The 27,561-nt window shown below is 41.0% G+C and overlaps 1 protein-coding gene across 1 annotated transcript; it reads right to left on the minus strand.

The window, feature by feature from the left end:
* Positions 1-2,639: 2,639 nt before the first annotated feature.
* LOC102377194 (cingulin-like protein 1) lies at positions 2,640-18,460 on the minus strand. The gene is made up of 6 exons (XM_025210550.1): positions 18,358-18,460; positions 13,231-13,355; positions 12,550-12,658; positions 11,376-11,539; positions 4,641-4,802; positions 2,640-2,756 (listed from the first exon to the last, which is right to left on the minus strand). The coding sequence occupies exons 1-5, from the start codon at positions 18,430-18,432 to the stop codon at positions 4,670-4,672; spliced, it is 606 nt and encodes a 201-aa protein (XP_025066335.1). The 5' UTR covers positions 18,433-18,460; the 3' UTR covers positions 2,640-2,756; positions 4,641-4,669.
* Between the last annotated feature and the right edge of the window lie 9,101 nt (positions 18,461-27,561).

The following is a 27,561-nucleotide window of genomic DNA, read 5'->3' on the forward strand; positions in this document are numbered from 1 at the left end:
CTTTCCTGCCTATGCAGGGGGTCGGACTCGATGATCTATTGAGGTCCCTTCCAACCCTAACATCTATGAATCTCACACACCCCCAGCAGCTGGTGAGTGTGGGCTTTTTTTTTGCTTTTTTTTTTTTAAAAGAGCCAGGAGCTAGGACAGTGGGTGGGGCAGCCACTGAGAGTGGGGGTGGGGGTGGGGCTGATTTGGAGATTCAGCCAATTTGGAGATTCAGCTGAGTCAGTGGTGACCGAATCTCCAAATCAGATTTGGCCAAATCAATTCAGGACAGTGATTTGAATCACTGAACCGAATCACTGTCCCCTGAATCAGCTGAGTCTGAATCTGAAGCAAATACTAGCTGCTTCGCACAGGCCACAGCAGAATATTAAAATAATATTCCTTACATTTTACATCTGCATGCTTTGCATTTGTATAGCATCAGCTGATGAACATCACTGAATCAATGGACCAACACACTCTTGTGGCAGGCAAATGCTGTTATTCTCCTGTTGAACTTAAGCGCACAGAAAGCTAAATGGCTTAAATCAAGGGCTCATAGCCTGTTAGTCTACCAGTTCTCAAAACTATGAATTAGCATCTAGAGCTGCATGCCCGCTCAGGGAGGCCTGGAAAGTGGCAAAGTTAGAGGAGTTTAGCTTGACAGAAGGCAATTTAAATAACCAGAAAGGAATGCAATCTGATTATTAGTTTAAATCTTATGAAAGATCTCATGCCATCTCCAATTAAGTACAAATTGTTGAACCATCAGTTGAACCATCACTTCTAAAAGAATACAGCTCCATGCCATCTAATCTCATGCAAGGACATGTAGTTACTGATGAAATTAGATAGAAATATTAGTGAATACTAAGGCCGCATAGAGACATTCAGTTTTTCCTGAGAGAGTTGCTGCTCTCCAAATAGAAAGGGAGAGTGTATGGATGTTCAGGATTTTTCTCCCGGGGCATAAATGGCTGCTCCAGGGGAAAAATAACTTGAGAACAACAAGGGGAAAAATAACTCAAGAGTTTCTCTTGTGGGAGAGAGCAAATATCTATAGGTGAGAGAAGCCATAAAATAGTTCTCCAGCATCCCACTTTGCTTCCCTCAATCCTGGGAGACAGTATGCCATTTGCTGGACTCTATTGCTCTGAGAAAGCAGAACATGCCCCCTTCACAATCCCCACATTGTTCTGCAGGGAGACACAGGATAATCCTGAGCAGTCTGGGTCAGCCAATCAGAGCTGGCTGTGAAGCATCAATGCTATAAGCTCTCTGCTCTTCAGGGGCTTGGCTTATGAATGTCTATTCAGGTGTCTCTGGGTAAGCTTTTCTAACAGGAAAACAAATCCAGGAGAATTCTCCCAAATAATTTGACCATGTTTACACAGTCTAAGTCACCAGAACATGAAGTTGTGACAAAAACTGACTTGGTCTGGGTTTATTTAGTTTGTGAGAGGGGAGAGTATAAGGGTTGATGGGAAGGCTTGAAAGCTCATCATTCAAAAAAATCAGTTTGCATTGGCCATGAAAATTTCTGATGCTGGTGTGAATCTCTTGGGTTATATGCCTCACAAGATCAGGCTTCTTTGCTCACTTTCTATTATCATGTACTTTCAGTCTGGTTATGGCAGTGATTCTCATCCACAGTGCCAGGGCCATCCTGGGGTGTCACCAGATCCTTTGAAGGGTGCAGTGAGGTGTGAGAAGATAAACAGATAAGCTAAGAAGATAAACCAGGCTCAGGCTTGACCCTGACTAGACAGTCCCCCAACCCTACTGCCCAACCCCTGTGTAAGAAGGTAAGCATTGTAGTATATAAATACTATGCAATGCGGGCACGCAATCTACACGTGCACAGTAAATATGGCAATTTACACCAACTTGAGCACAAATTTGATACCTGCATGATGCCCAATTAGTTACTGTGCAGTAACTCACATACAGACATCTTACTGCGCAATAACGGTGTGTGTATGGACAGATCTGTGCCTGTACTGCGCAGTACTTACTGTTACTATGCAATAAATGCACATGTGTAAATGTGCCCACAGAGTAGCTTTCATTATAGTGCTAACAGAATAGGATCAATCCCTTGATACATGAGTGATACTTGTCTGTGAATCATATCAGTAGTTATTTGCATTTCATTTGCAAATTAATTTTTTTAAGCAGCCAAAAATTCCTTCTCTATCCCATCTTGGATATAAAGCGCATTAACACTGTGTGTGGACTAAAGTTACTGTTAATCTGCCAATTAACTGTTACTGTTAATGGAATAGGAGATCTTTCTGTAGAGGGGAAGTGTAAATGTCACTATATCTAGATCTCCAATAAAACTGTATATTCCAGACAGGTCTCCTACCTATAAGAGTCTCAAATAAAGCTAGCTTTCTTCTACTTCAGTTTTGTGTAAATACAAGTCAGTGAGGTTTTTTGTTTTGTTCTGAGGGGTTTTTTTAGATTTTACATGTACTTTTCAGGAAGGAACCACTTTTCCAAAAGGAAGGAAACATAGAAACTTAACCTGTAACAGTAACATTTTCCAGATGTTTTTTTCTAGATTTGAACACTCATTCTGTAGTATGATATTCAAACACTAAGTCAACTTCAGCACACTATACAAAGTGGAAATAGATGAGTTTGGCTGATACGATTTATTTATTTGTTTACAGTTTAGTGTACCTGGAGGTAGCTGCAATATTAACGGAGCTTTTTCCCAATGGCTTAAAAGAATAGTAATTGATGAGCGTTAAGACAGAATGCTGGAACAAAAATGAGAATTACAAAATAGCTGTTTAAAGTTAAATCATGTCAAATAAAACAAAACAAAATCACAACAGGTTATCTGATGATTGTCAATACAACATAGTGCAGTTTTTCCAGTTGCTTTTTTTTAACGTTAGCAAAGCAGTACAGTGGAAAATATGGAAAAGAAATAACTTTGTAAAAGTCAGAAACAAACTAACTGGAAAGCATGTAGAAGTTTCTGAGATAAGCAATAGCTACTAAATTAATATTATTTCCTATAAATTTCAGATGCTATAAAAAAATCAAGCTTGAGGTGATGATAGAAATACTGATCCTGCAATTTTCAACGTATGGAAAGACTGCTGTGCCTTCACAGTGAAACTGGTAGGTTCTGGATTATGGTAGTTTCATTTTGCATTAGAGCAGATGTAATATTTCCTTACTCAAGACTTCTGCTTTCCCTGCTTCTTTTAAATATAGATAGCTGCCTCACTTGCAGAACTGCTAAATTTAGTCTCTTCACTAGGTAAGTTTGTAGGAGCAAAGATCTTAACATCGCCAGGTTGTAATAATTGCAGAACTATATCAGAAGAAATGATTATTTGGTCCACTCAACAGAGAAGAGCTTACTTATATAGATCATGTGAAAAAAGTTGTTAATCAGAGAACTTAGCTATGGCTTGTTACCAAATTAATTATTTGGCAACAGATTTCCATAAGATGTTAAATGTGCATATGTGCCAGGGAGTGAGGAGTGATACAAATCACACATGCAACAATTCACACAGCAATGAAGTGTAAAACAAGTTTAAAATAAAACCTATAAAAATTGCAAACTACATGTCTCCAAGCTCAGTTGCAGGGCTGATACTTCCTGCACATATTGCTGTAGACTGTACAGCGTCATGAATATGCACTAAACAGCAGGTCCAAAATATATCAACTTGCAGGCTGTAAGTTTGAACTCTTCCTGAAGTCAGAGCTCAGTCCTGTCAGCTGCAGAGCGTTCTGCAACTCATTCATATTAAGTATGTGCTCAAGCACCCTGTTGAGAAGGCCAAGAGTGTTCTGCATTAGGCAGGCTGAGCCCTGTTTTGGGAACGAAAGTTGCAAAGTAAAAATTGAAATTCTTACTGAGCCCTATTAATGGCATAAGGCTTCATAGGCAAAAGGTCACTATAATCTCATGGCCATGTCTTACTCATCACAGAGAAGTGATGCTCCCTTTGAAGTTAATAAAGAGGATTTAGATTTTACTGTCTAATCCTGCAAGATACCCTAATTTGTAGAATCCATATAGTAAAATTTATACTGAATTTAAAATTGGACCATATTTTCTGCCTTGAGAGATGTGAACCTACTCTAATGCATAAAATGTATTAGTTTTTTTTTTAGTTAAAACGATACAATACTTAATATAAATTTATGAACTTTACATATGAAACTGATCTATAAAATGTTTGAAACTGTACAAAATGGTACTGGAGTAGTCAATAGAAAAGTCTAGTTTAAAATATTTACATTCTTTACACCATTTCCCCTACTTACAATGATTAAATAATTCCCTGCATGCTGTTTTCCTCAATTATATGAAAAAAATCCTTTAAACTATAAAATAATTTGAATAAATTTTCAAATGGCTCTTCTTTTACCTTTCCTAATTTTAATCCAGTATATTAATTACATGTCCAATGTGAAATTTCATTCCAATTATAAATGTTTTCAGTAGCAGGTACACAACCATATTTCAAGAAGTTTTATCATCCTGTTTTGTATGTTACACAATGAAGATTTAATAAAATGGCAAAGCATGAATAGTAATGTAAAATTTCTTAGATTTTAAATCTCTATAACCATTAGGTTTCTGAAATCTGCAGTTTAACCTAATCATCTCTTACTTTCATAGAATCACTCATTCAATTTAGTTTTAGCTTTTTGTGTCATCTTCTTTTGAGAATTTATATCCTGAAGGTGCTTCATAGAGACTCTCTCCATCTGTACTGAAATCATCATCTTCATCAAAATCAGTCAGTATTTTACTTGGTGATTTCTTCCGCCTACTAAAAAAAAAGATAGGGCACCTATCAATGCAATAATACTGTATAAAACTTACATAGATCTTGTAAGAATAACACAATAGTGGTGAATGCTCATGCATGTGATTAGAGCCTCTGTTTCTTAAGGAAGTCAAAGACTTATAAAATTACCTAGGATAGGAGTTTCAAAGTAATCTTAAATTTCTAAACTAACACCTGTATGTTTTGTTTTGTTTCGTTTCTTTCTCAAATTGTATCTTTATACAAACACAGGTGTGCAGTAAAACCCATGAAATAAATGCATTTACCACATAGCTCTGCATCTTTACCCATCTTAATTGTACGCTAATCTACTGCAGATGGCACTTTTATTCAAACATCACAAGCCTTTAAACTGTTTCAAATATCTGTTACTTTACAAACATTCAGAAATGCTCCCTCTCTTTTTCTGCATGACACCTAGGCAAGGTTCAGCCCTGCTCTTCAAAGAGATTTTCAATGCATAAAAAGGTCATGACCACACTAGATTTTAATTTTAATTTCTTGGCAGAGCAGTGTCTGAAACTTTACCTTTGGAAAAGGGAGAGTTCCAGTTCCCCGATGGAATGCAGCATTTGCTTTTCAACTCAAAGGCCCTCAGATAATAGATTGAAGTATAATGAATTTTACTCAAATAGATGACCGGACTATAAGGCCCCCATTAATTAGATTGGATATATGGAAAAATTATAAATTTCTCACCTTTGTCCCCCTCCAGTCCTTTCCCCATCTCCTTACTGTCAGACCCTGCTCTCTCTGAGCACTTGGAAGTATGGGGCAGATTTGAAAGCACTTACCTTGGAATAAACTTAATTTACAATGTAGTCAAATTATTACAGGTATTCATAGATTTAGCTCATCCAGAATTGATGCACGTTACCTTTTTTGAAATGATTGCAAGTTTTAGCACAGGTAGAACAGAAACATGCTTTTAAGCAGTACATTTGTATCTACTTCTATATTAGTCTAAAGCCAAAAGGCTTATGTCTTATCATACAGTTCAGGGGTTGTCAATTGGAGGTATGTGTGGGGGTATGCTCCCCGCCTGGTTGTCAATTGGGTGCTGGGGGACTCCCCACTTCCTGATCGGCCGCCAGGGATACACCAACCAAAAGAGGTTGAAAACCCCTGATTATAGTTCATTGGGCTGGGCCCCAGCAGAGTCAACAGCATATCAAGCCATGGTGACCCCACAGCTTAGCATTGCACAGTATGTGTGTATACTCTATATACCAGGGGCAGGCAATTATTTCGGACAGAGGTCCCCATACTAAGTTTTGGCAAGCCATCAAGGGCCGCATGACAGGCATCCAGGGGCAAATAAATATTAATTTCCTAAATTTTTTAGGGGCCCCGATGGCCGGATAGAACGTGCTGGCGGGCTGCATCTAGCCCACAGGCCGCATTTTGCCCATCCCTGCTATATACCCTCCACCCCACCACAAATGGTCTCATATGTTATTTAGCACCCCTCCCCACACACTTGATTTGAACCAGGTGTTCTTGTCACAAGTCCTGGGATCCTCCAAAAAATTATATACAGATCAGGTCCGGAGCTAACTGGTCCCCCTCCACCCTTTGAAGGGCAGGGCCACATTAATCCTATGCAACAGACTATGGGAGAGGGTAACAGAGGGATTCTGGGTGAACTGTCTGGGGCCCCGTTTTGTGATGTTTGCCAGACAGCCAAGGATGGTGAAGAAACAGGAATAATTGGAAATGGGGGAAAAAGGCACAGCTCAGCTGTGGGAGTGAAGAGGAAGTCAAATGTATTCAATGTAGTGGCTCACTATGACTTGAAACGGAGTCAGTGCTGAGGCGGAGTGCATGCAGTGGGCACTAATTTGGATGGGTTGCACTAGGCTATCCTTGTGGTAGGTTCCCATGGCAGACATCACATGGAAGAGAGGGAACTAGCATAGATGGTTCAGAGGTGAGCCCTCTGAAAAGAGCATTGATAATGACAATGGAAATGACTAATACAACGATGAGTGAAAGGACTGGGCAAACAGGCAGGGGAATTGGGAAGGGGGAGGAAGAAAGGAGAGAGAGGGTATGAGAGAGGGCACTGAGGTAGTCCTTTGCATAACTGACAGTTAAAGGTGAGAGTGATGGGCGTGTGGGTGAATGGGAATGCAGGCACAGTTTTTGTAACAGGAATAAGAATGGTGCAACTATAAAGGTATATTTTGGACTGTCAAGAGAACCACAGCAGTCAGACAGGTTGGTAGAGGTATAGTTATATATATATTTCCAAAAAAAGAACCCAGCATCTCAATCTTTTGGGAAAGATCAAATGTAGCATTTTTGGCATCAATGGGAACGTGCCAGGGTTGGTTCCAGCCCTCCCAGTGCCAGCTTGTTACTACAGTGCCTCTAGGCCTAGTGTCAGTTCCCTGCAGAAGGAACATCTGTCCATTTTTTTTTTTAAACACACACACACACACACACACACACACACTTCTCATCAGCATGCTTGCTCCATATAGTCATGCTCAGTGTTTGCTCCAGTTAATCGACTCCATAGCTGGTTTCCACTGCTGAGCACATGCTGCTTTTAGCATGCATGATAGACAATGCAGAGACAAAAAACAATGGAAAATGTATTTAATGAGGTTTACTTGTATGTTATTATAAAATTATTATAAATATATATGTTATTATAAAATGCTGATGGGGGGGGGGGAAGAAACTTGTCTTGTATTTGAGGGAATACGGTATTTTTATTCCTGCAAATGTCAAGTTATCTATGTCAAGTTATCAAGTCTCCTATGTTTTGCTGAGCCATGGCCAGTTATGGTTCAGGATAAGGTTCCCCAAGTGACCAGGGAGCAAGCGAGTGAGCGAACAGGGACAGCAAATGCTGGAAGAGACCTGTAGGACTGCAGTCAAAGGACTGCTAGAGGCAGGGCTTGACAAGGAAAAGTCCTTGGAAAAATCATAAAGCAGGTCCTCAAGGAGTCAATTTCTAAGCACTTGGAGGAAAAGAAGAGAATTAGGAACACTCAGCATGGATTCACCAGGGGCAAGTCATGCCTGACCAACCTGATTGCCTTCTATGATGAGACAACTGGCTCTGTAGATGGAGGAAGAGGAGTAGACATGATGTACCTTGACCTTAGCAAGCTTCTGATATGGTCTCCCACAACATTCTCACAAGCAAACTAAGGAAGTATGATTTGGATGAATGGGCTGTAAGGTGGATAGAAATCTGGCTGAATCATCTGGTTCAGAGGGTAGTAGTCAATGGCTTGATGTCTAGTTGTCATCCATGATCAACTGGAGTGCACAAAGGATTGGTAGTGGGGCTGGTTTTGTTCAAGATCTTCATCGACGATCTAGAAGATAGGATGGAGTGCACCCTCAGCAAGTTTGCAGATGACACCAAGCTGGGGGAGAAGTGGATAAGTTGGAGGGTAGGGGTAGGATTCAGAGAGACCTCAACAAATTGGAGGATTGGAACATAAGAAATCTCCTGAGGTTCAATAAGGACAAGTGCAAAGTCCTGCGCTTAGGATGGAACAATCCCATCTACTGGTACAGGCTGGGGACTGCCTGGCTGTGCACCAGCTCTGCAGAAAAGGACCCAGGGGTTACAATGGACAATAAGCTGAATATGAGCCAATGGTGTGCCCTTGTTGTGAAGAAGGCTAATGGCATACTGGGTTGCATTAGTAGCAGTGTTGCCAGCGGAGCAAGGCACATGATTATTCCCCTCTATTCAGCAGTGGTGAGGTAACATCTGGAGTACGTGTTAAGTTTTGGGCCCCCCAGTACAGAAAGGATGTAGACAAATTGGAGAGAGTACAGAAGAAATTATTAGGAAGCTAGGGCACGTGACTTATGAGGAGAGGCTGAGGGGGGTTTAGTCTGAAGAAGTGAAGACTGAGGGATATTTAATACCAGCCATCAACTACCTGAAGTGCGGTTACAAAGAGGATGGAGCTAGATTGTTTTCAGTGGTGGCAGAAAGCAGAACAAGGAGCAATGGTTTCAAGTTGCAGCAAGGGAAGTTTAGGTTAGACATTAGGAAGAACTTTCTTACTAGGCAGTGAAGCACTGGAACAGGCTGGAACCCAGAGAGGTTGTGGAATCTCCATCCTTGGAGGCTTTTAAGACCTAGGTAGACAAAGCCTTGGCTGGGATGATACAATTGGGGATCGTCCTGCTTTGAGTAGGGGGTTGGACTAGATGACCTCCCATGGTCTGGTCTAATTAGAAATTACATTTCTAATTTTCTGTGATTTTATGATTCTAATGAAGACACTGGACATCTCAATTAGAGGATAATGAAGAGTAACCACTACCATTTGAAAAAATGCTTAAAACATGGCTAAAATCATTTCCATATGACAAATACAGAATACTGGAAGGGGTATGTGGGATGATCAGCATTGCTAAGTTTTTCAGCCAGCCCTCATTCATGCTGTTAATTCTATAACATGCTATCATTCATCTACATGCACACACACACACACGCACATGCACACACAATATTTGTATTATGGTTATACCACATATGTACTAAGTTTACCAGAGGAAGCATATAAAATTGATCTCATTCTAAATTTCTCTTGATATGACCATATTGTTCTGATTATAATATCCTGCACATGAGTTGATCCCACATCTTTGGGTACAATTTTAAGACAAAACAGTTTTTTCCTTGAATATAAATTAACTATAGATAAGGACCTGGAACTGCTATTGCCTTTACAAAGTTGCAAAAGAGGATTGAATAACCAAGAAAAGGCCCCAGTGGGTAATACACTAAAAATATTACAAATAAATCATAGGATCATAGACAAGTAGGGCTGGAAGGGCCCTCCAGAGTTCCTCTAGTCCAACCCCCTGCCTGAAGCAGAATCATCCCTATCTAAATCACCCTATACAATCCATAATCTGAAGTCTATATAAGACTACTGACAATCCTGACACAACACAGACATAACACCCTAATTTGCCACAGGTAAAGCTGGGGAACTATGGCAGCCAATGTCCTGCTTCTGTAAAATGTTGTCAATACATGCTCAAGGGATCCCAGGTAGAGGGCCATGGCCCCCACTACAGAGGTAGGCCAAAACCCCCGTAGTCTGTACCAATCTGACCAGGGGGTAAAATTCCTTCCCGACTCCAATAAACAAATAAATAAATGGGAGCATCCTCTGCCCCAGAGATCATTTTCCTAGGCCTCACCATGTTGTCTCCAGCATAAAATTTCATTCATGCCTCTCTATTCAGTTCTCCTCAGTTTCCTGTCAGATCACCTGTCTTCTGGTTCTGTGGCTCCAGTTGTGACCTATCGCATGGCCTGCCCCAGAGTGAGTTGGGGATCCAATGCTTCCTAACACCAGTCAGACATCCAAAAGCCTCAATTTGACACAGGGCTCACAGGGCTTCTTAGTTCCCACCTTTTTGTTGATGGATTAATTCCTTTTTACCTCCCCCAAGTGGAGCAGACCATGGAGATCCCTGGGAACTGTGGAGTGAGGTAATGTGCATCACCTAGCCATCATAGCCCAAACTGAGCCTGTCACTATGACAAAACAGATGACCCTATGTAGCACCATTAAGGGTCAGCCATTGGAGTTGCCACACAGGGTCATCTGTTCTATCATAGTGCCAGCAGAACTAATGATCTTGAGTGGTACCCTTAAGGGCCACAATGGTTGGGTGCCACCAGGGTCATATGCTCTACAGACTAATACTCACTGTTCCAATTATAGGCTGAGACCTCCAGTCAAGTGAGATTTTAATGGTTCTTTTAGAGGGAAAAATGTTGCCTTATAATCAGAACAAGATAGTAAATGTTTTTCAAGTCCAGGTAGGAGAAACTCCAGAATGCCACTCTCCAAAAAACAGCTGAAGTGAAAAAATACTTTTAAAACTAAACACAGAGGAATAAATCCCTCCTCTACCATGAGTAAGTTCACTTCTGAAGTGAAATACAGTGAATATACTAAGTTCCAGCAGCCACTTCCATTTTCTTACAGTACAAGTCTGCCCCCTACTTCAACAGCTCTACTTGCCTCATAGACTCAGGAAAACTGGGAGGTAAGGGAGGCAGATGCAGTGCTTGGAAGGGGAACAGGGGAGTTTACAGACAAGAAGTCCCGCTGCAGAGTAGCTTCCAGTTCTGCTCCTGAAGCAACTTCTCCCTGTGACACATCCTATGTTACCAGTGAAGAGTCCCAGCCTACTGGACTGGAGCAGAAAAGATGAACATTGGCAGTTGTTTTGTAAGTACGGACATGGTTTTGAGTATATACACACACACACATATGGAACTAGCGTATTCCAGGATCCTACAACACAATTTAAAACAATTTGACAAAGAAAAAGATCACTCACAGGTTAAATGTGTGCGAGTCAAGGAAAGCATGTAGGGAGTCAAGAAAAATATGGCTTTCAATGGAAATGTAAACAGGCCTTTAATTTTTTCATTGCTATTTAATTTTCATCTAGCATGAGTATTCTGTGAGTACCACGTTGATGCATAACAATTAGTGATGTAGGACTTCCTTGCATTTTAGGGACCTGCTTGTCTTAAAGTCCCACCTTAATTCCTTCTTCATAGCAGTAAGCTGTCCTTGTAATTGATCATTCATGTCTACTTGCTCTTCTAATTCCCTCTGAAGCTTTTTCTTGGCACTTTCCAGTCGGTCTATTTCTTCTTCAGCTTCTTCAACCTGACGTTTCATTGCTTTCAAACGCAAACTCAGCTGAAATATTTAAGCAGCAGCAGATTAGAGTAATATTTTGATAAAGTAATATTATTCTTTCGGCATGCATGAGTCAGGGAATGAAGTCACAGCTTTGCCAAAGTCAGGACTTTTCCAGAGCTGTGCTTAAGCAGTATTTGAGAGTCCAAAACATTAGTCTTTGGGAACAGTCAGGTGACGAGAAATGTATTATCAAAGCAGTTTAAAAAAATTATTGTAAAAAACAAAGATGCGAAGGCTGCTGCCCCAGTAGACACTGGAAAACATCACCTCCTTGTTCACTAAGCCGAATACAGATTATTTGAGTTATGTCACTGAAATGTGTCATAGGAAATCCATAAGGATGTCACATGACATGGTAATGTACATTACTTCTGCAAATTATTCTTTCAGGAACATGACAACATTCTTTGTAGGAATATTTTTTTAATGACAGAATGAAATATGCTTAATGAAGTTAAAAACAACATTTAGAGCCCTGTTTAGAGCAGTGTACATGTAGAGCATTCAGCCCTATATAAAACACCTTAATTTTCACTAGAGCCTTAGGAGAAACCTAAGTGTTTTCCCCACATATTTCATAGAAACCTAAGAAAATATGTGTTTTCCCCACATATTTCTACCAGGTTCAGGGACACAATGGGATTGGGAATAAGAGACTCTTTCAAAATTGGAGTTCATTAAAAATAAAATAAATCAGCAGTTACCTGCATTCTAAGCTTTGAATGTACTTGTCTATGTAATTCATGCTGATTCATATTAATAGAGATAACATTAGAGACAGTTAACATAGGGGATTGACTGGCGAGTTTGCTTGTGTGCAGGTTCAGACAGGGAAACTGTGATTGGGGGGAGAGGGGAGTCAGGTTCTCAAGTTCTGGGGTGTTATTTGGGGAATCCTATTGCTGTTGTTTTTTCTATTTATTGTAAACAGCTCTGAGTCTTTTGGATAGGGCAAAATATACATCTAAGTAATAACAATAACAATAAATATAACTTCTTCCCTCTACCTGGTCCTTCTGGTCAGTCAGTGAGAGATGTTCATCATCAACTTGCAGCACTAACTCCTTCACTTTCCTTTCAAGTCTGCGATTGCTGACCTGCAGATTAGCCCGATCCCTAAAAGGAATCCAGATACACACAAATGGTAGCTGGGATCATTCCAGATCCTTCTGAGCCTGTTCTTGTGATATTGAAGTGTATAATAAATACCAGTGGCATCTACTTTGATGTACTGAGTCAGTGCAACAGACTAAAGTTTGTTCAAAAGCAAGAAACACGCAGGAAAATACATATTTATTTTTCCCCAGAGTGACATTCAGAAAGTTGAAAAGGTAAGAAACACTTCTGACTGCAAATCAAACATGAAAGTAATATGCAAACGGAAATGTTTTGTTATAGCTGGCATTCCTGTGACTGCTGCTGATAGTTGCACTTATTAAAACAAAAGATATCTTACACTGTCAGGTTGGCATCCCAGTGCAAGAGTTAATACAGTGATATCCAGTTTTATTTTGTATTGATTTAGCAATCAGAGGCAGCATCCAAAATGTCTGCTTTAAAACCAAATTCGTGTTACATAAATTCAGTACTTGTCAAAAGTTTTGAATTGAATGGGCCTGAAAACTATTTACATACTAGCATGATGCCACACATGCATGCAGACACCTCCCTTTTGGTTCCTGTTTTACCTCTCTTCATTTTCAAGTCTCTCTTCTAGCTCCAGGATCCTTGCTTCCATCTGAACAACAAGCCCTTCCTTGCTGGACCGATAAGAGCCTTCAAGGTGAAGGATTCGGCTTTTCAAATCTTTGTTCTAGAATTAGAGCACACCTGGTTACTGCATATCAGCATATTAACAAGCACAAGCACTACATTAACAATAAATGAGTGCTCTTAGAAGCACAGAGGTGGTAAGATGCTTTTACAGTTAAATAAGCAAAACATTTTTCAAGTAATAAACCAAAAACCCCCCCAAAATCAGCCAGGAAAGTATTTGTTGGGCTGGCTAGCCCATAGCAAATCCAGCCTCTATTGCTGGATTTCATTTAGCGACTTACTTCTTTTTTTTCTTTTTCTTTTTTTTTTTTTTAATACGAGATTTTCATCAAGATTAAGAATCTGAAATAGGTCGGTGTTGGAACTGTAGGCCTGAAGCCCCCAGAAACTTTAGAAGCTTTGGCTGTATGAGGCCCTCCTCTATTCAGCATTCTGTAAATAGGTTGGTATTTTCTAAATCACATTACAGTTGAATTAATCTCTGCCATCAGCCATTTTGTCTAAATACCTACACCCCACTCCCCTGTGGCTGACCTTTCTGTGATATCTATAACTATCATCATTATAGTCAGGAGTGCGATAGCATTTCCATTCATAAATACATATTAAAAAAAAGGCATATGATTTGTCCAGACAAGGTATAAATCATTCACACAGCACTTCTTTTCTTGTGACAATAGGTCTGACAGACATTCAACATGGGGTATAACAAGTTAATGTTGCACCAAACAGAAAGAAAATTAGATGATGTTTTGAATTCCCGAAATTCAAGGTGCTTTGTGAAACATGTGAGCCACAATCTAATGCAAACTTGTCAGACTTGGTGTTTTGAGCAGACAATAAAAGACAAACATGACATTTATCTCAGAAAAAGAATAGAATATGAACTGTACCATCTATTTATATCTTAACTACTTGGAAGGACTAACATTGCTACACAGTATCTAGAAGCTTAATTATTATGCTGTATTCATGTCTGATCATCATATTCCAAAATAGACTCTATGTTCCATAAACTGTGAAGGTATCATATTAACTAACCCCAGGGAAAACAAAAAGATCCTCACTTTAATCCAAATGAGTCTATCTGTTTTCCATGAGGTTTTCTTTTCCCTTCTGGGAACCTCACATTTAAAAAGGAAATATTCAGCAGCTGGACTAAAATCATTTAAGCTTCATTTTAAGTTTTCATGTTGTCACTAGAAACTCTTCATGGATTTATGTATCCTCTCTCGCTTTGACAAACCTTTACTCTTTCACATATGATACCACTGGGAAATATATGTCAGCATCAACATTGCAAAATAAAATTATGGATTAGAAACTATGACTGCATATTGTTTGAGAGCTACAAACATATGCTGAAGGACATATGATCCAAAACTCAAGCTCTTGGACACTGTTTGAATGCAAACATACAGGCAATATTCAGTTAAGATATATGTTTTCAAAATGTCTATTCTGCCAACCTAAGGCAGAGTTCTCTTAAAGAACTCCCTCTGTTATTGCAAAAAGTTAAAAACAAATCAGCTGTGAAAAGTAGGGTAATGATCAGGGATCCTGGTTTTCTCATTTTAAAAATTGCAATTTCTCTGATAAAAAAATATAGCAAATTCTCTGATAAAACCCCCAAAATCCACAATTAAAATGAAACACTGCTATATATATATAGGTATCAATTGAACACAATGTTTTCTTGAAATGTTTACAATTTCAAAGCAATTTGGAAGCCTACCAGTGCCTCAATCACTATAATGAAATAAATTCTAAATACCTATAAATTTTGGTATTTGATTTTGGGTTTTTTATCCTGGAAACTCAGAGCTCCCCCTGCCCTCTTCACTCACCAGGATGCAGGTTCAGCCCAGCTCTGCCATAGGGGGTCCCCAGCTGTCAAGGCTATAAGGCCAGGGACCCAAGTTTGCAGCAGCACCCGAGCCCCAGCTGCTGCCCACAGGAGGTGGTAGCTGCTGCAGTGGAGCAAAATGCAGAGTCTGGCTCTGCTTCCTCCTGCAGGTGGCACAGCTCATGCAGAGCCTGTGGGGGTGGGCGGGATGTGGGTTGACCACTGTGGGCTCAGGACAGCTCCCCACTACTGTGCACACTCCTGGGGAGGGAATAGGGGGCACGTGCCCCCCAGAGATGTGCGCAGGGCAGGTGCAGACTGGGGCACCTACCCTGTTGTCCTCCCCCTGCTACACTCCCTGCCCTGCTGCCCTCCCCCAGGGCCTCCACAGCCCAGTGGGTGGGACCCAGGCTGCCTGGTAGCCATTAGGACTGTGTGAAGCTTTGGTCCCTGATTCAATTTGGTGGAGATTCAGCCCGATTTGGTGGCCAAATCTCCAAATTCAAATCGAATTAGAGGACCCTTTAAGCTCTCCGAATTGAATCGGAACCCTCCAAATCAATTCAGAGAGATTCGGAAAGATTCAGAGATTCAGACATAGAGACAGCTTTAAATGTTTTTTCTACATACCTCTAGGTAGCAGGGGTTTGTGAGTGCTGTGATGCTGGGGTGCATGGAGTGTCCCACAGAAGCACGCAGGGCTTCCCAGCGTGCTCAGCAGCAGACCCAGAAGTAGACCAGAAGCCACCACCGCACTGCCCCCCCCACCCCCCCCAGCTCAGCAACTGGTGTCTTCTGGGTCTGGGAGGTACCCAGGGGCCCCCTGTGGCCGATCACCAAGCCAGGGGGTGTATGGTGGGGGACCCCAGTGTGCTCCCCAGTGGACCTGCAAGTGATCTGGGAGTACTTCTGATCTACTTCCGGGTTTGCCGCCAAGCATGTGGAGGGCCCCTCTGTGCTCCTATGGGACACTCCATCCACCCCAACACAGCAGTGAACACAAGCCACGCTGGTACCTCAAGGTATGTAAAAAAAACTTTTAAAGCTGTGTCTATGGCTGCATCGCTGATTCTCTGAATCAGCATCAAATCTTCAGATTCAGATTAGGCTGAATCAAATCAGGGACAGTGATCCAAATCAACAAATCGAATCAATATCCCTGATTCGGGCTGAATCCAAATCTGAATCAAATAGGGCCTGCTTTGCACACCCCTAGTAGCCATGCACGTGTGTGAGTGCACACATGCACTTGGTGCCTCCTGCCTGACCACCCTCCTCCTGTTCCCCCCAGCCCCTTGCAGGCTGGAACTCTGACAGCCTGCAGAGAGCTCTTTGCAAAAATGGAAAATCTGTGTGTTTCACTGTTAAAATGAAAAATCAGTGTTTTTCTCAGGTAAAAGGGAAAATCCACATTTTTTGAAAACCTGGATCCCTGGTAATGATAAAAATGGTTATACCTCCTTCTCCAGTGACTTCATCTCTCTGAAGTTACGAGACTGGCCTATAATGGGAGTATCTTTGGGGATATCAGCAGGTGGCAGTCTTCCCTTTAAAGTTATTTCTGAGTTGATGTCTAACAGAGTTTTAGAAAAGCATGTTGCTTTTCATGAATAAGTGGGACTAAAGGGAGCGTACAGAAGTTGCTTTTTTTGCTATTTAAAGTACTATATCACCGCAATTTAACAGAAGTACACAGCTTTACTGCACTTTAATAATGGGTACAGCACTTTAAATTAACCCTTGTTAAATGAGGTATTAAATTTGAAGCACTGTATTTTACAGCACTTTAGCAACCTACAGCACTTTAAATAACTTCTGGATGCTGGTCAAATTTCTGACCAGTGGAGAAGCCCCAAGAGGCTGTGGAACACCCCCTGCCACCCAGCCTGGAAAGTGCAGGGAGGCTTAGAGGTCCCTCACCCCACCAAACATTGTACTTCTGTCATGTTTAAGAGTGTTGTAACTTTACAGTGCTATAAAAAGTGCTCTAAATTACAGTGCTATAAAATGTGCACAGAGCACTTCTGTACAGACCCAAAAGGTCCAGGGCACCTAGCTTTGGTGTTTGCATCTGGTTTTTATACTCTACCTGTTTAACAGGCAGTAAGGACTCAATCAACATGGGTTCTATTCTTGGCTCTACCACTAACCTACTTTGGGGGAGTCAGTTCTCTCGGTACCTCAGTTTCCCCATCTCTTAAAACAGGTATAATGATGCTTTTATAAAGTGTTTTGGGGTCTTTGACTGAGAAGTGCTACAGAAAAGCTAGGCATTATCATTATCACCACCATCACAGTGTATTATCAAATATATTTAATACACTTTCAACTGTCTGATAAACATGTAGGCAACAGCAGGTTTCTATTTTACAATCATGTTATTATTATTTGTTTATTTCTTTAAAAGTATTTTCTTTTTAAATATGATGAAGGTTTGATCAGAGGCATAACAAGTCAGCAGGGCACAGAGGGCAGCAGTGACACATGGAGGCAGCAGCGACATCTAGTTGCCAACATGCTGTCGGCACAATTGTGTCTGAAGTGACAACTATTAATTTGTTGCCCACTCCACCAAGCTGGCAGTTCCTCTAGTTGCCATGCCTTAGTCATGCTACTAAGTTTTATATCTAATGTGGCTGACATTATTTTTAATAGCTTTTCCTTATTTAGTCTTAAAACCAGTCAATATCACTATAAGCTCACTTTCCTTATGCTAACAATTCTATAAAAATGTTATATTTATTAGTTCCAAGAGATCCCAAAACCTACAGGCAGACTGTACACAGCATAGGAATCCTGCACCTCTGAGATGAAAGCAGGAGCTGAATAATTGCACAGCACTGTACGATACACATGATCAGGACATGAAAGTGGTGACAGCTCTATTCAGCTGAAAATGCAGGGAATATGAGAGAGGAAGAATGTATATACAGAGCTGAACAATGCAAATATATTTTGATTCTTATGACAGTGCCTTGGAATCTTTAATGACCACAGATGGTGAGAAATTTACTTTTTTGTCTCTTCACAAGCCTGTTAGTATCTCCAAGCACATCATGTTGGGGTAGTACCAGCTAGTGAATCACCAGCACCACTTCCTTGTCTTGCATACTGCTTGCAGGCTCCCAATAAAAGCACCGATTCTGCTTAGCTATGGGATCAGGGGAGATGATGGCAGAACTGCAGTTATTACCTGCCTTTCCAATGAAATCTTGTCACACTCCAAATCTTGTTTTGTAGCTCTTTCCTGAAGTAGCTCGTTCCTCATTTGTTCAATCTATTTTAAACGGAAAAGCAAGAGGTATTAAGCAAAAATTTAGCTGTTTTTTAAACCAGAAGTGTGAAATTCATCATTCCATAAAGCTGAAGGCACATGCATAATACTAAATAATTTTGGCTCCTTGCAAACATTAAAAAACAATGGCGCTTTATTTTAAACTCTGTGTGCCCCTGCGCCGAGCCCCGTGCATGCCCAGGAAAGGCAGCACGTTAGCTGGACCTGGCTCTCCCAACATCTGTAATGCTGATTGGGCGCTTTAGTGGGGCATTTCTGGTGCTTTTATCTAAAAGCCGATTGAACCAGCTATTAGATAGAAGTGCCAAAATGCCCCACTGAAGTGCCCGATCTATACAGATGCTATAGAGCCAGGTCAATGTAATGTGCTGCTTATTCTGGTAAAGCATTTTTTTAAAGGTCTACAAAGCAGCTGTTATGTATAACCCTGGACAAAAGTTATTCCCTTTCAAAAAATCACTGCCCATCTTTTTCTTGGTTATTTGCCAGAAAAAGATCTTCTGATTGCTGAAGGTCACTGAACTTTTACTCCACTAAAACTGTAGGGGGTGGAGAGAGAAAGGAACATGGTGTGATCTACATCAACAATAACATTAAATCTTAAACAACAAAAAAGAATATTGTATATATATGTATAATATGTATTTTCCATTCTTCAAATGAAGAATTAACTAAAGAGGTACACTGCTCCTTAATTTGTTTTTATCTGAATATTTAATTTTACTGGAAAATTCCTTTGAAGATCAAAAAAGTACTGTAAATTCACCCTCAGAAGGAAGCCAAGTGACAGCTGTTACTGAACTACAATGAGGCATTGAAGCCCAAATTCTCCCGCTCTCCTGCTTCTACTGCAGCTACCACCAAAATCTTTATAAATGCCTTTGTAAGAAGATATTGTTACTTCAGTATTTATGCTATTATCAACACAGCTGTTACTGTCAGCAGTATCATACAGGGAATACAGCAAAGATCATGGTAATGTTGATTTCTGTACTTACAAAAATATCTGTAAAGGTTTCAGTGACTACCACTACATGTCCTACATTACCATAGTTATATATTAACTCAGGTTGAGTAAACAAGCAAACTTTCAGTTCAAATAAATCTGTGATATATAAGTTATCTTACAAAAACCTTCAGCCACCCAGCAGGTAATTCTTACATAAAAATATAAAACAATGCTGGGAATGTGAAAGTTAAACAAGTAGAGCACATAATTTTTTATCCTGGGTCTCTTTCACCACATTATAACCTTAAAAACCAAATCTTTAACTAATCACATGTTGAAAAGAGGTCATGTAAACTGTTCCAGTAACTTTTATATGGTTTCAGCCACCAGGAGTAATGCATGTAGTTGTAAGTATTTTGTCCAAGTAATGCATGCAGTTGCAAGTATTTTGTCCAAGCAGGGTTTTCAACAACAACACAAGACATTCTTAAACAAAACTCATATCAATTACTAGACTTAAAATTTATAAGCACCTGACTCTGCTCTGGATATAATTGTTGCAGGGAGGCCTGGAAGCATAATAATATCACGACAGTTGTTTTTTTCCTTCCTCTAAACACAGTAATTAAACATTTGCTGAGTTATGATTTAATGAAAGATCATTATACTACTTTACTCTTGTATGCTTTATGAAGAGGTCTTTAAGGAAGAAATTACCAGGCAAAAACAAGTTCTGGATGTCATGAGTATCTAGTTAATTAGAGGTTGCAAAAACATCCTCCACCTACCTTTAGGAGCCATCTGAATCCCCTCCCACAAAGATGAAGCTATGGAGCGAGTAGTAGAACTTTATTTTGATACATAAATGTGTATGGTTGTTATACATGTCAGTAATCCTAACCGTTAATGTTTTCCAGGTATGGGCATATCAGAAAAACACTCCTGAAGTCAGCATCATGCAGAAATTATTCTTTCTGCCAGAACTGCTTTGGTGTTGTAAACAGACACAGAAAAATTACAACAAAATCTGAAGTAAAATAAATGACTAATTAAAAATGCAACTGCTAACTGAAAAGGGGATGTTGTTACTCATAAAGACCTGATAATGAGCCATAAATGTGGTTCCATGCACTAAAACACTATTGTATTCTCACTGTGCTCAAAGATGTAACTAATACGCACAACCAAAACCAGGTCTCAAATTAGGGAAGTATTTAAAAGATGATTATCATATTGGCACAGTGATTGATACTGTTGCCAGATCCTTAATGGTAAAAAGTTGTGTCACAGAAAAGGAGGGAAGGAACACAGTGTCAGGGTGGACCTATACAAAAATGCCCATAGAAGAGGAATGACAGGATATAAATCAGTTAGAAGACAGTTTTCTAGTTATCTCCGTGTATTTTTCATTAACAAATATTTCCAACAAAATGCAAAGGGGACCCTGCCCAAAAATGTGCTCTGAAACACACAAACTCTACAACAGTTAAAAAGTACTCTTGAGCCTGTAGCATGAAGTGGTATGTGCTAAGATGCTACCTTTAACATACTTAATATATTCTGATTACATTAAAAGAATAAATTAACTGTGCAGCTTAAGGCAGCAGTTTTCACAGCTGGATTTAAACCCAAAGCATTGGAAGTCATAAAAGTATCAGATTCTAAAGAGTTTTATTTGACAGAACAGCAATTTGTGCCAGCTTTAGGATTAGAAGCAGCTGCTGGGTCTGTTATTAGTGAAAAGTAATTTGATTTCTAATAATATTTTAGACCATATCACCACTATTTACCATCTCCCACTGGGTATTCAGGCTGTTCTCCTTGCTAATACCTAGCAAGTAAAAGTGGAAAAAATGGCTATTAACTTACAGTCCATGTACAATTCTCAAACAAATGACTCAAAAAAGAACATGGGCTTTTAACTGAGGAAGCTAATAAAAACTTTGATCCTTTATAATTGAAAAGGAACCTTCATTTCCACATTTTCATTTACTAGCCTCACACACCTGCTGCCAACCTAGGCGCAGGTGTACAGCAATTTGTTGGGAATGCTTTATCGAAAGGATGTGAATGACACATCCAATGCAACTTTAGCCTTCCATATTTAGTCTGTCATTGCCATGGAAACCGGTCTATCTTGTGGTTACTGGAAATGACTCTGAAGTCAGTAGATTCACATTTGAAATGTTGTGTAGTGAACAAATTTCTGAGGGCATATTATGCATATGTCCATTGTTTTTTAAGAAAAAACAAGCAGCCCAAGTAATTCCCCTTTGTTAGCCACAGCACTGTATAGTGAACTATCCTGCTCCCTTTGGCTTTCAGAAGCAGCAGGACTGTTCTCTCTTCCCCTTTTGTGTGTGTTTACTGAAGCCTTTGTTTTTAACCATAATTGTTATTATTTCCTCATATCAAAATCCAAGGTGGTGGGCCCAATCACAGTATCTGTAATCCTGATCTCCTATTCCCCAATTAGCTCAGCTATTTTTCAGACCCAGGTATGAAGTTAAAGTTTAAATGCAAACTTCTCTAAAGTTTGGAGCTCTTTGGTACAAGAATTTGGGCTCAGGCCTATCATTTCCTTCAAATATGCTAGACTTCAGATTCTTTGAGAAAGTGGTACTGGCAGTACAAGTCCATGCCAGTCAAAGTTCAGGACCTACCAAGATAAGATTTCTACTTTGTAGTGATCCAGCATTCCTTACAGTTATTTCTGGTAACTGCATTTTTTTTGTACAGGGGACAGCTCTTCTCTGTGGGTATTTATTATATTCATGAATCACTCTGGAAGTGCATGGGATCTTTCTGGGTGGACAAGTTCAGAGAAAATAAATATGAAACCCAAATCTGAAGCAACTCCAGGACAAACATTTGTGGAAGCCATTCTGCATACATTTGTAGTCTTAATAGTTCCTATAGACTAGTAATTCTCAACCCAGGTGCCACGGCATGCTGGGATCCTTTTCAAGGGTTCTACAGGATGTCATACAATGTTAGTACTGTTAGATGTACAAATAGATTAATAAACTAAACTCAGGAATTTCAAATAGAATTCCATAGTATTAAAACATGCTGACCTGTTGTGTTTTTTCTGAGTTCTTTGTAACAGAAGAATTTCTCTATTTTTTTCTATAGCCAAAATAAGTGAAAAACTAAGAGATGGCATTTTCCATGGGGTGCCTCAAGTCTAATGAGAGGTACCTTGACTTTAAAAAAAGTTAGGAACCAGTCCTTACCTTGAGGAGTTTTCTACCAAGACAAGGTGCAAGAACAACAGCATAAGGATCTACTGGCTACATCAGGCAGTCCATAACTCTTATCAGATGGTTAATATATTGTAGGCATTGCAGCAAAGACAAAACTGAGGAAGGGCATGAAACAGGATCATATGTGAATGGCAAAGTGGAAGAAAGAGCTGAGATGTTGGGCAAGAGGCTGGCTTTACTGATCAAACAGAGGAGATGGAGGGACATCTCAATGACACCTCACAGACAGAGAAGAGCAAACAAATAAGGAGGAGCTCAGTTGTGAGAAGCATTAACAATCAGAACAAAATTAGTACTGTACAAGAGGGTGTGACACATGAATGAAGGAGGGAAACTGATGATATCACAGTAAATAAATTCTGAATGGACTGCCTGACAGTGATGGGAGACTCAGAGTCATGAAAGGAGGCACTAGTATAAATCAGGACATGAGATGATGAAGACATGAATGACAGCTCAGACTGTTCGGACAAAAAGAAAAAGGACAGATTTTCAAAAGTTACAGACCTGGGTGGGATGAAAAGCAGCTTACTGCTAGTGTCGCTATGCATTCAAACTTATGATCTCTTTGCTGAAACCATCCCAAAGTGGGCTAAGTTGGTGCTCACAGGAATGAGGATTTGGCAGCAGGGTTATTTGTCCATAAGGAAGTGGATGGAGACCACATAACTCATTTCAGAACAGTACACTCCCATCCTGTGTACATTTAGGCAGATTGTGACTGATTAATAGGATTCCTGTGTATTTCAATGCTTGTATGGCAGAGCAGCAGAACCATGTGACAAGCCTGGATCACATGCAGCTCTGAACTGGCAGCTAGGTTTCTGTAATGTGAAGTCAGCCCAGCCAGAAACCTGAGATTCCCACTTTGTTGCAGTCTTTGCTGGGAAGAAGATGGGGAAAGAAGCATCTCCTGCAACCCTACCCAGATTCTGGGTAATATTTACATAAAAGGGGGATAAAATGTAATGGTACACCAAATTTATGAGCTGCTTAAACTTGACAATATCATTTAATTCCACAGAAGATAAAAACAGTCATTTCCATTTGTTTTTCCTATAGCTTGGAGTATTAGTCTTTGTTATCTGTATATTAAGTATTAACACAACAAATGTATAATACAAAAAATTACAGACACACACAGATATTAACAAAACAAATCCATTATCACATCTTATGTCGTTATAAATGCTTAACAGACCCTGAAATACTCTAGTAATTTGACTACTTAGCCATTCTGGCATAAACTCAAAACACAAAGCAACCTTTGTATCTCATGAATGAAATGAAAAACTCTGGATCTCAATACAAACACTTCTTTTCGGCATTATGTAACATTTTTGTTACCCATCTGTATTTTAGGTTTCCATTTAGCTAGTAAATTAAATTTTTGCAGTAACTACTAGTACAACTACTGCTAAGGCTCTTTCTGCAGACATCTGCAGCATGTATACTCTAGCATTAAAGACTCCCCAACTGAACAGTAGCAGGAGCTCAGATTAAAATGGTTCCTTTACATTCTGATTCACTGAACATGAAGGCATCTCTCAAAAAACTGATTCAGGGCCTGTATAATATCAACAAAATAAAGATAAAAGACACTACTGAAATTCAATAGACCCTGAGAAACCTTAGCCCCAGCAAATTACTAATATTGTACAATGCTGGTGCAGGAGAGCAAGCTGAGGCTTAACTCATATTAAGGAACTTAGCTAGTTCAGTGGAAGATAATTTTTCATTAAGACTTGGAAAACAGGATTTTAATGCCTGTACTCCCACTGACACTGAAGCTGTTACAACCTCAGAAAGTCTTTCTTCAGAAATAATAGAAAAAAACATTTAAACAACATATTATGGACTACACTGAGCATCACCTGACAATGCACTTGTCTCTATAACCTCAACAAAACAACTTATCAAGTCAGGTACTTAGGATCTTGTTGCATGTTACACTTAGGCCCGATTAGTGTCTAAGTGATCAAACAGTAAAACATGCTAAGTGTCATCGTGGTATAGCAAAGCTAGAACTTTCCTGGCAAGGAGTTTCTCCAGATCATATTATCTAATGTGTTGAGCTCAAGTCAGACTGCTTCAGGAAGGTAATAGGATCAGGAGACTGGTGCAGTGTGGGGGCTGAGACTGACAAGCAGCTGTATCAATGAAACAGCTGTTCACTGGTTCCAGCACACCCAGCATACTAGAGCCTTCAATGGCTCTGGCACTTAGGGAGTGCTTTGAGACTGCAGTGGCATTACCATGCAGGCTTTCCTCCCTTCCCCATGTCCCTCCTTCCACAAGCATATTGGGAGGGAAGGGAAAAGCGCAGCAATTGAAGAAAGTTTAAATCAAATGAAAACAGGTGCAGATAAGAGCTACTAAGATGATCAGGGGAATGGGGAGACTACAAGAGCGTGGCTCATTTAGTGTAGCAATATGAAGGCTGGGAAGGGATAAGATATTTTTCCAAAAATCATGAATGACGCATGCGCCCTGCAGCTGGGGGGGCACGGCGGCGGCGGGAGTATGGTGGTAAGTGCAAAGCTCCCACGGATGCTGCTGGCACTGTCAGCAGCGGGGGGTGGGGTAGCGACCACCCGCAGATGCTGCTGGCAGCAGCGGCCAGCGGGGATTGGGGGCCGCCCGCAGACACTGCTGGCAGTCGGTGGCGGGGTGGCAAGTGAAGACTGCCCACAGGCACCGCTTGCACTTCACAGGCAAGTGAAGACTGCTGCACGTGCACCCCCTTTTTGTAGGGGGTGCACGTGCACCCATATGCACCCCCTACGTATCGCCCCTGCTGTAAATATATTGGGGTGAGCTCAGGAGGCTAACCCCAGCCAGTGAAAAAGACCTCTCTAAGCAACGGGATCAGGAGGCTAACACCAGCCAGTGAAAAAGACCTCTCTAAGCAACGGCTCGATCAAGTGGGATGCTAAGTGCTAGGAAGCTTTGGAAAATGTCAGGAGGTAGTATTACACTGGCTTGATTTTTCACAGCCTTGTATTCTACAGACCGATGCATTGGATGAGGCAATAGGTGCAGTCCTCCCTCAAATGGTGGAAGGAATAAAGAGGCCAGTAGCATATGCCAGCAGGAAACCCAACGATCATGAGAGAAGGTATGCTACAGTTAGAGTGCCTAGCATTTAAGTGGGGAGTGGACTATTTTAGATACTACCTGTTAGGCCATGAATTTAAATTAATCACAGATCATGCCCCATTAAAATGGCATAGGTCCACAAAAACAAACAATGCCCTGATTATGCGGTGGGCTTTAGCACTGCAACCATTTCAGTTTTCTGTTGAATACAGGACAGGAAAGACTAATGTAGTGGCTGATTTTTCTATCCCATTGCCATCCAAGGGAGAGACCGGAAGCACATCAGGTAATATCTGAAGAAGTGCCAGCAGGAAAACCAGCTGCACCAAGTAATTGGTGAAGAACACCTAGTGGTGTCTTGAGGAGCACAATGTATGGAAGGAAAGATGTGGGGAAGGGAGGAAAGCCCAAGAGTGATCTCCCAATTCAACTTACCCCAGACAAAACAAGGAACACCAGCAAGGAACAGAGCTCCATGAGGCGCTTCAGGACCCAGTGCTCCCTTGCTTTGGTGGTGGGCTAGCCCAAGGAAGTACTTCTGGCTCCAGAGAGGGGCTGCTGCAGAGAGACTGCAGTGTCATGGTGTGGAAGGCGCCGGAGGACTCTCCTGCCTGTTCTGGTGTGCAGCTGGTGACAGCTGAGGAACACAGGCAGCAGGCATGAGCAATCAGAAGATCACCAGTCAATATGGGTACTGAGGGCCAGGACACCAGAGCTGCCATCCTGACCACAATGGACTACCACAGCTGAAGAGGAGACAGGCCAGAGGTGGCATGGGTGAGTTGGGAGCTGGATAGAGGCTGCCTGTTGTGGAAGCCTCTTGGAGGGGGTTGTTCTTTGCCCATAAGACTGAAAATTTATTGACTGGGGAAGCGACCTGGAGGGCATTCCTTTTTTTTTTTTTTTTGTCTGGACTGAACAACTAACCTCTGCTCACAAATAAGGGATGAACTGATGGAAGCATTTTTTTTCCTGTTGTTACTACTGATTGAGGCCTGACTTGATTTTGTTTTGTTTGTTGAATTTGGCCATTGGTGGGACTGTTAAATAGGGACACTTGACTTGAGGCACTGACCCCGCAGATAAGGCTTGCCTGTTTGGATTAAGACTGGTTGGTGGGAGGCAATTAAAAAGAATAAAAAGAAGGAACTGATTTGAGGTCACATGTGCCACAAGTCTGTGGAGGAGAGTGTTTTGTTCTCCCCCCCCCAGATAAAAGTGTCACACAACATGGAGGAAGTGGTAAGGGTGGGGTGTAGGGGAGATGGAGCCCCACAAAGAGACTCCTTCACCAGGCCCAAAGTATCATCCAGCAGAACTAACTCCCCAATAGATGTAAGATCAAAGACATGGCAGGCGAGAGAATAACATCTGACAGCATCTGGGTAATAACAGCATCTGGCTCCTCACACCCCATTGTCACTTATTAGGAAAACATCAGGCCAGAGCTGACTCCAGCCTTACAGAACATACCCCCAACAATGCTTCAAATACCATAAAGCAGGGGTGGGCAATTATTTTGGGCGGAGAGCCACTTACCCAGTTTTGGCAAGCTGTCGAGGGCCGCATGGGTAGCCCCACCCCTTGACAGGTGCCCCACCCCCTGGCCACCATCTTGGGACCAATGTCTCAGGGCCAGCACCGGTGGGGCCCAAAACGGGGCAAAGGCTGGCAGGGGTCTGTGGAGCCAAGCTGGGCTGCACCAGCAGGGAGAGGGGGGAGCTGGCCTGGCTCAATAGAGCCCCTGCCAGGCAGGACCCTGTACTCCTGCTGCCCTGCTCTGGGCCC

The sequence above is a fragment of the Alligator sinensis genome, unplaced genomic scaffold (genome assembly GCF_000455745.1).
Source record: "Alligator sinensis unplaced genomic scaffold, ASM45574v1 scaffold311_1, whole genome shotgun sequence".
Lineage (NCBI taxonomy): Eukaryota > Metazoa > Chordata > Crocodylia > Alligatoridae > Alligator > Alligator sinensis.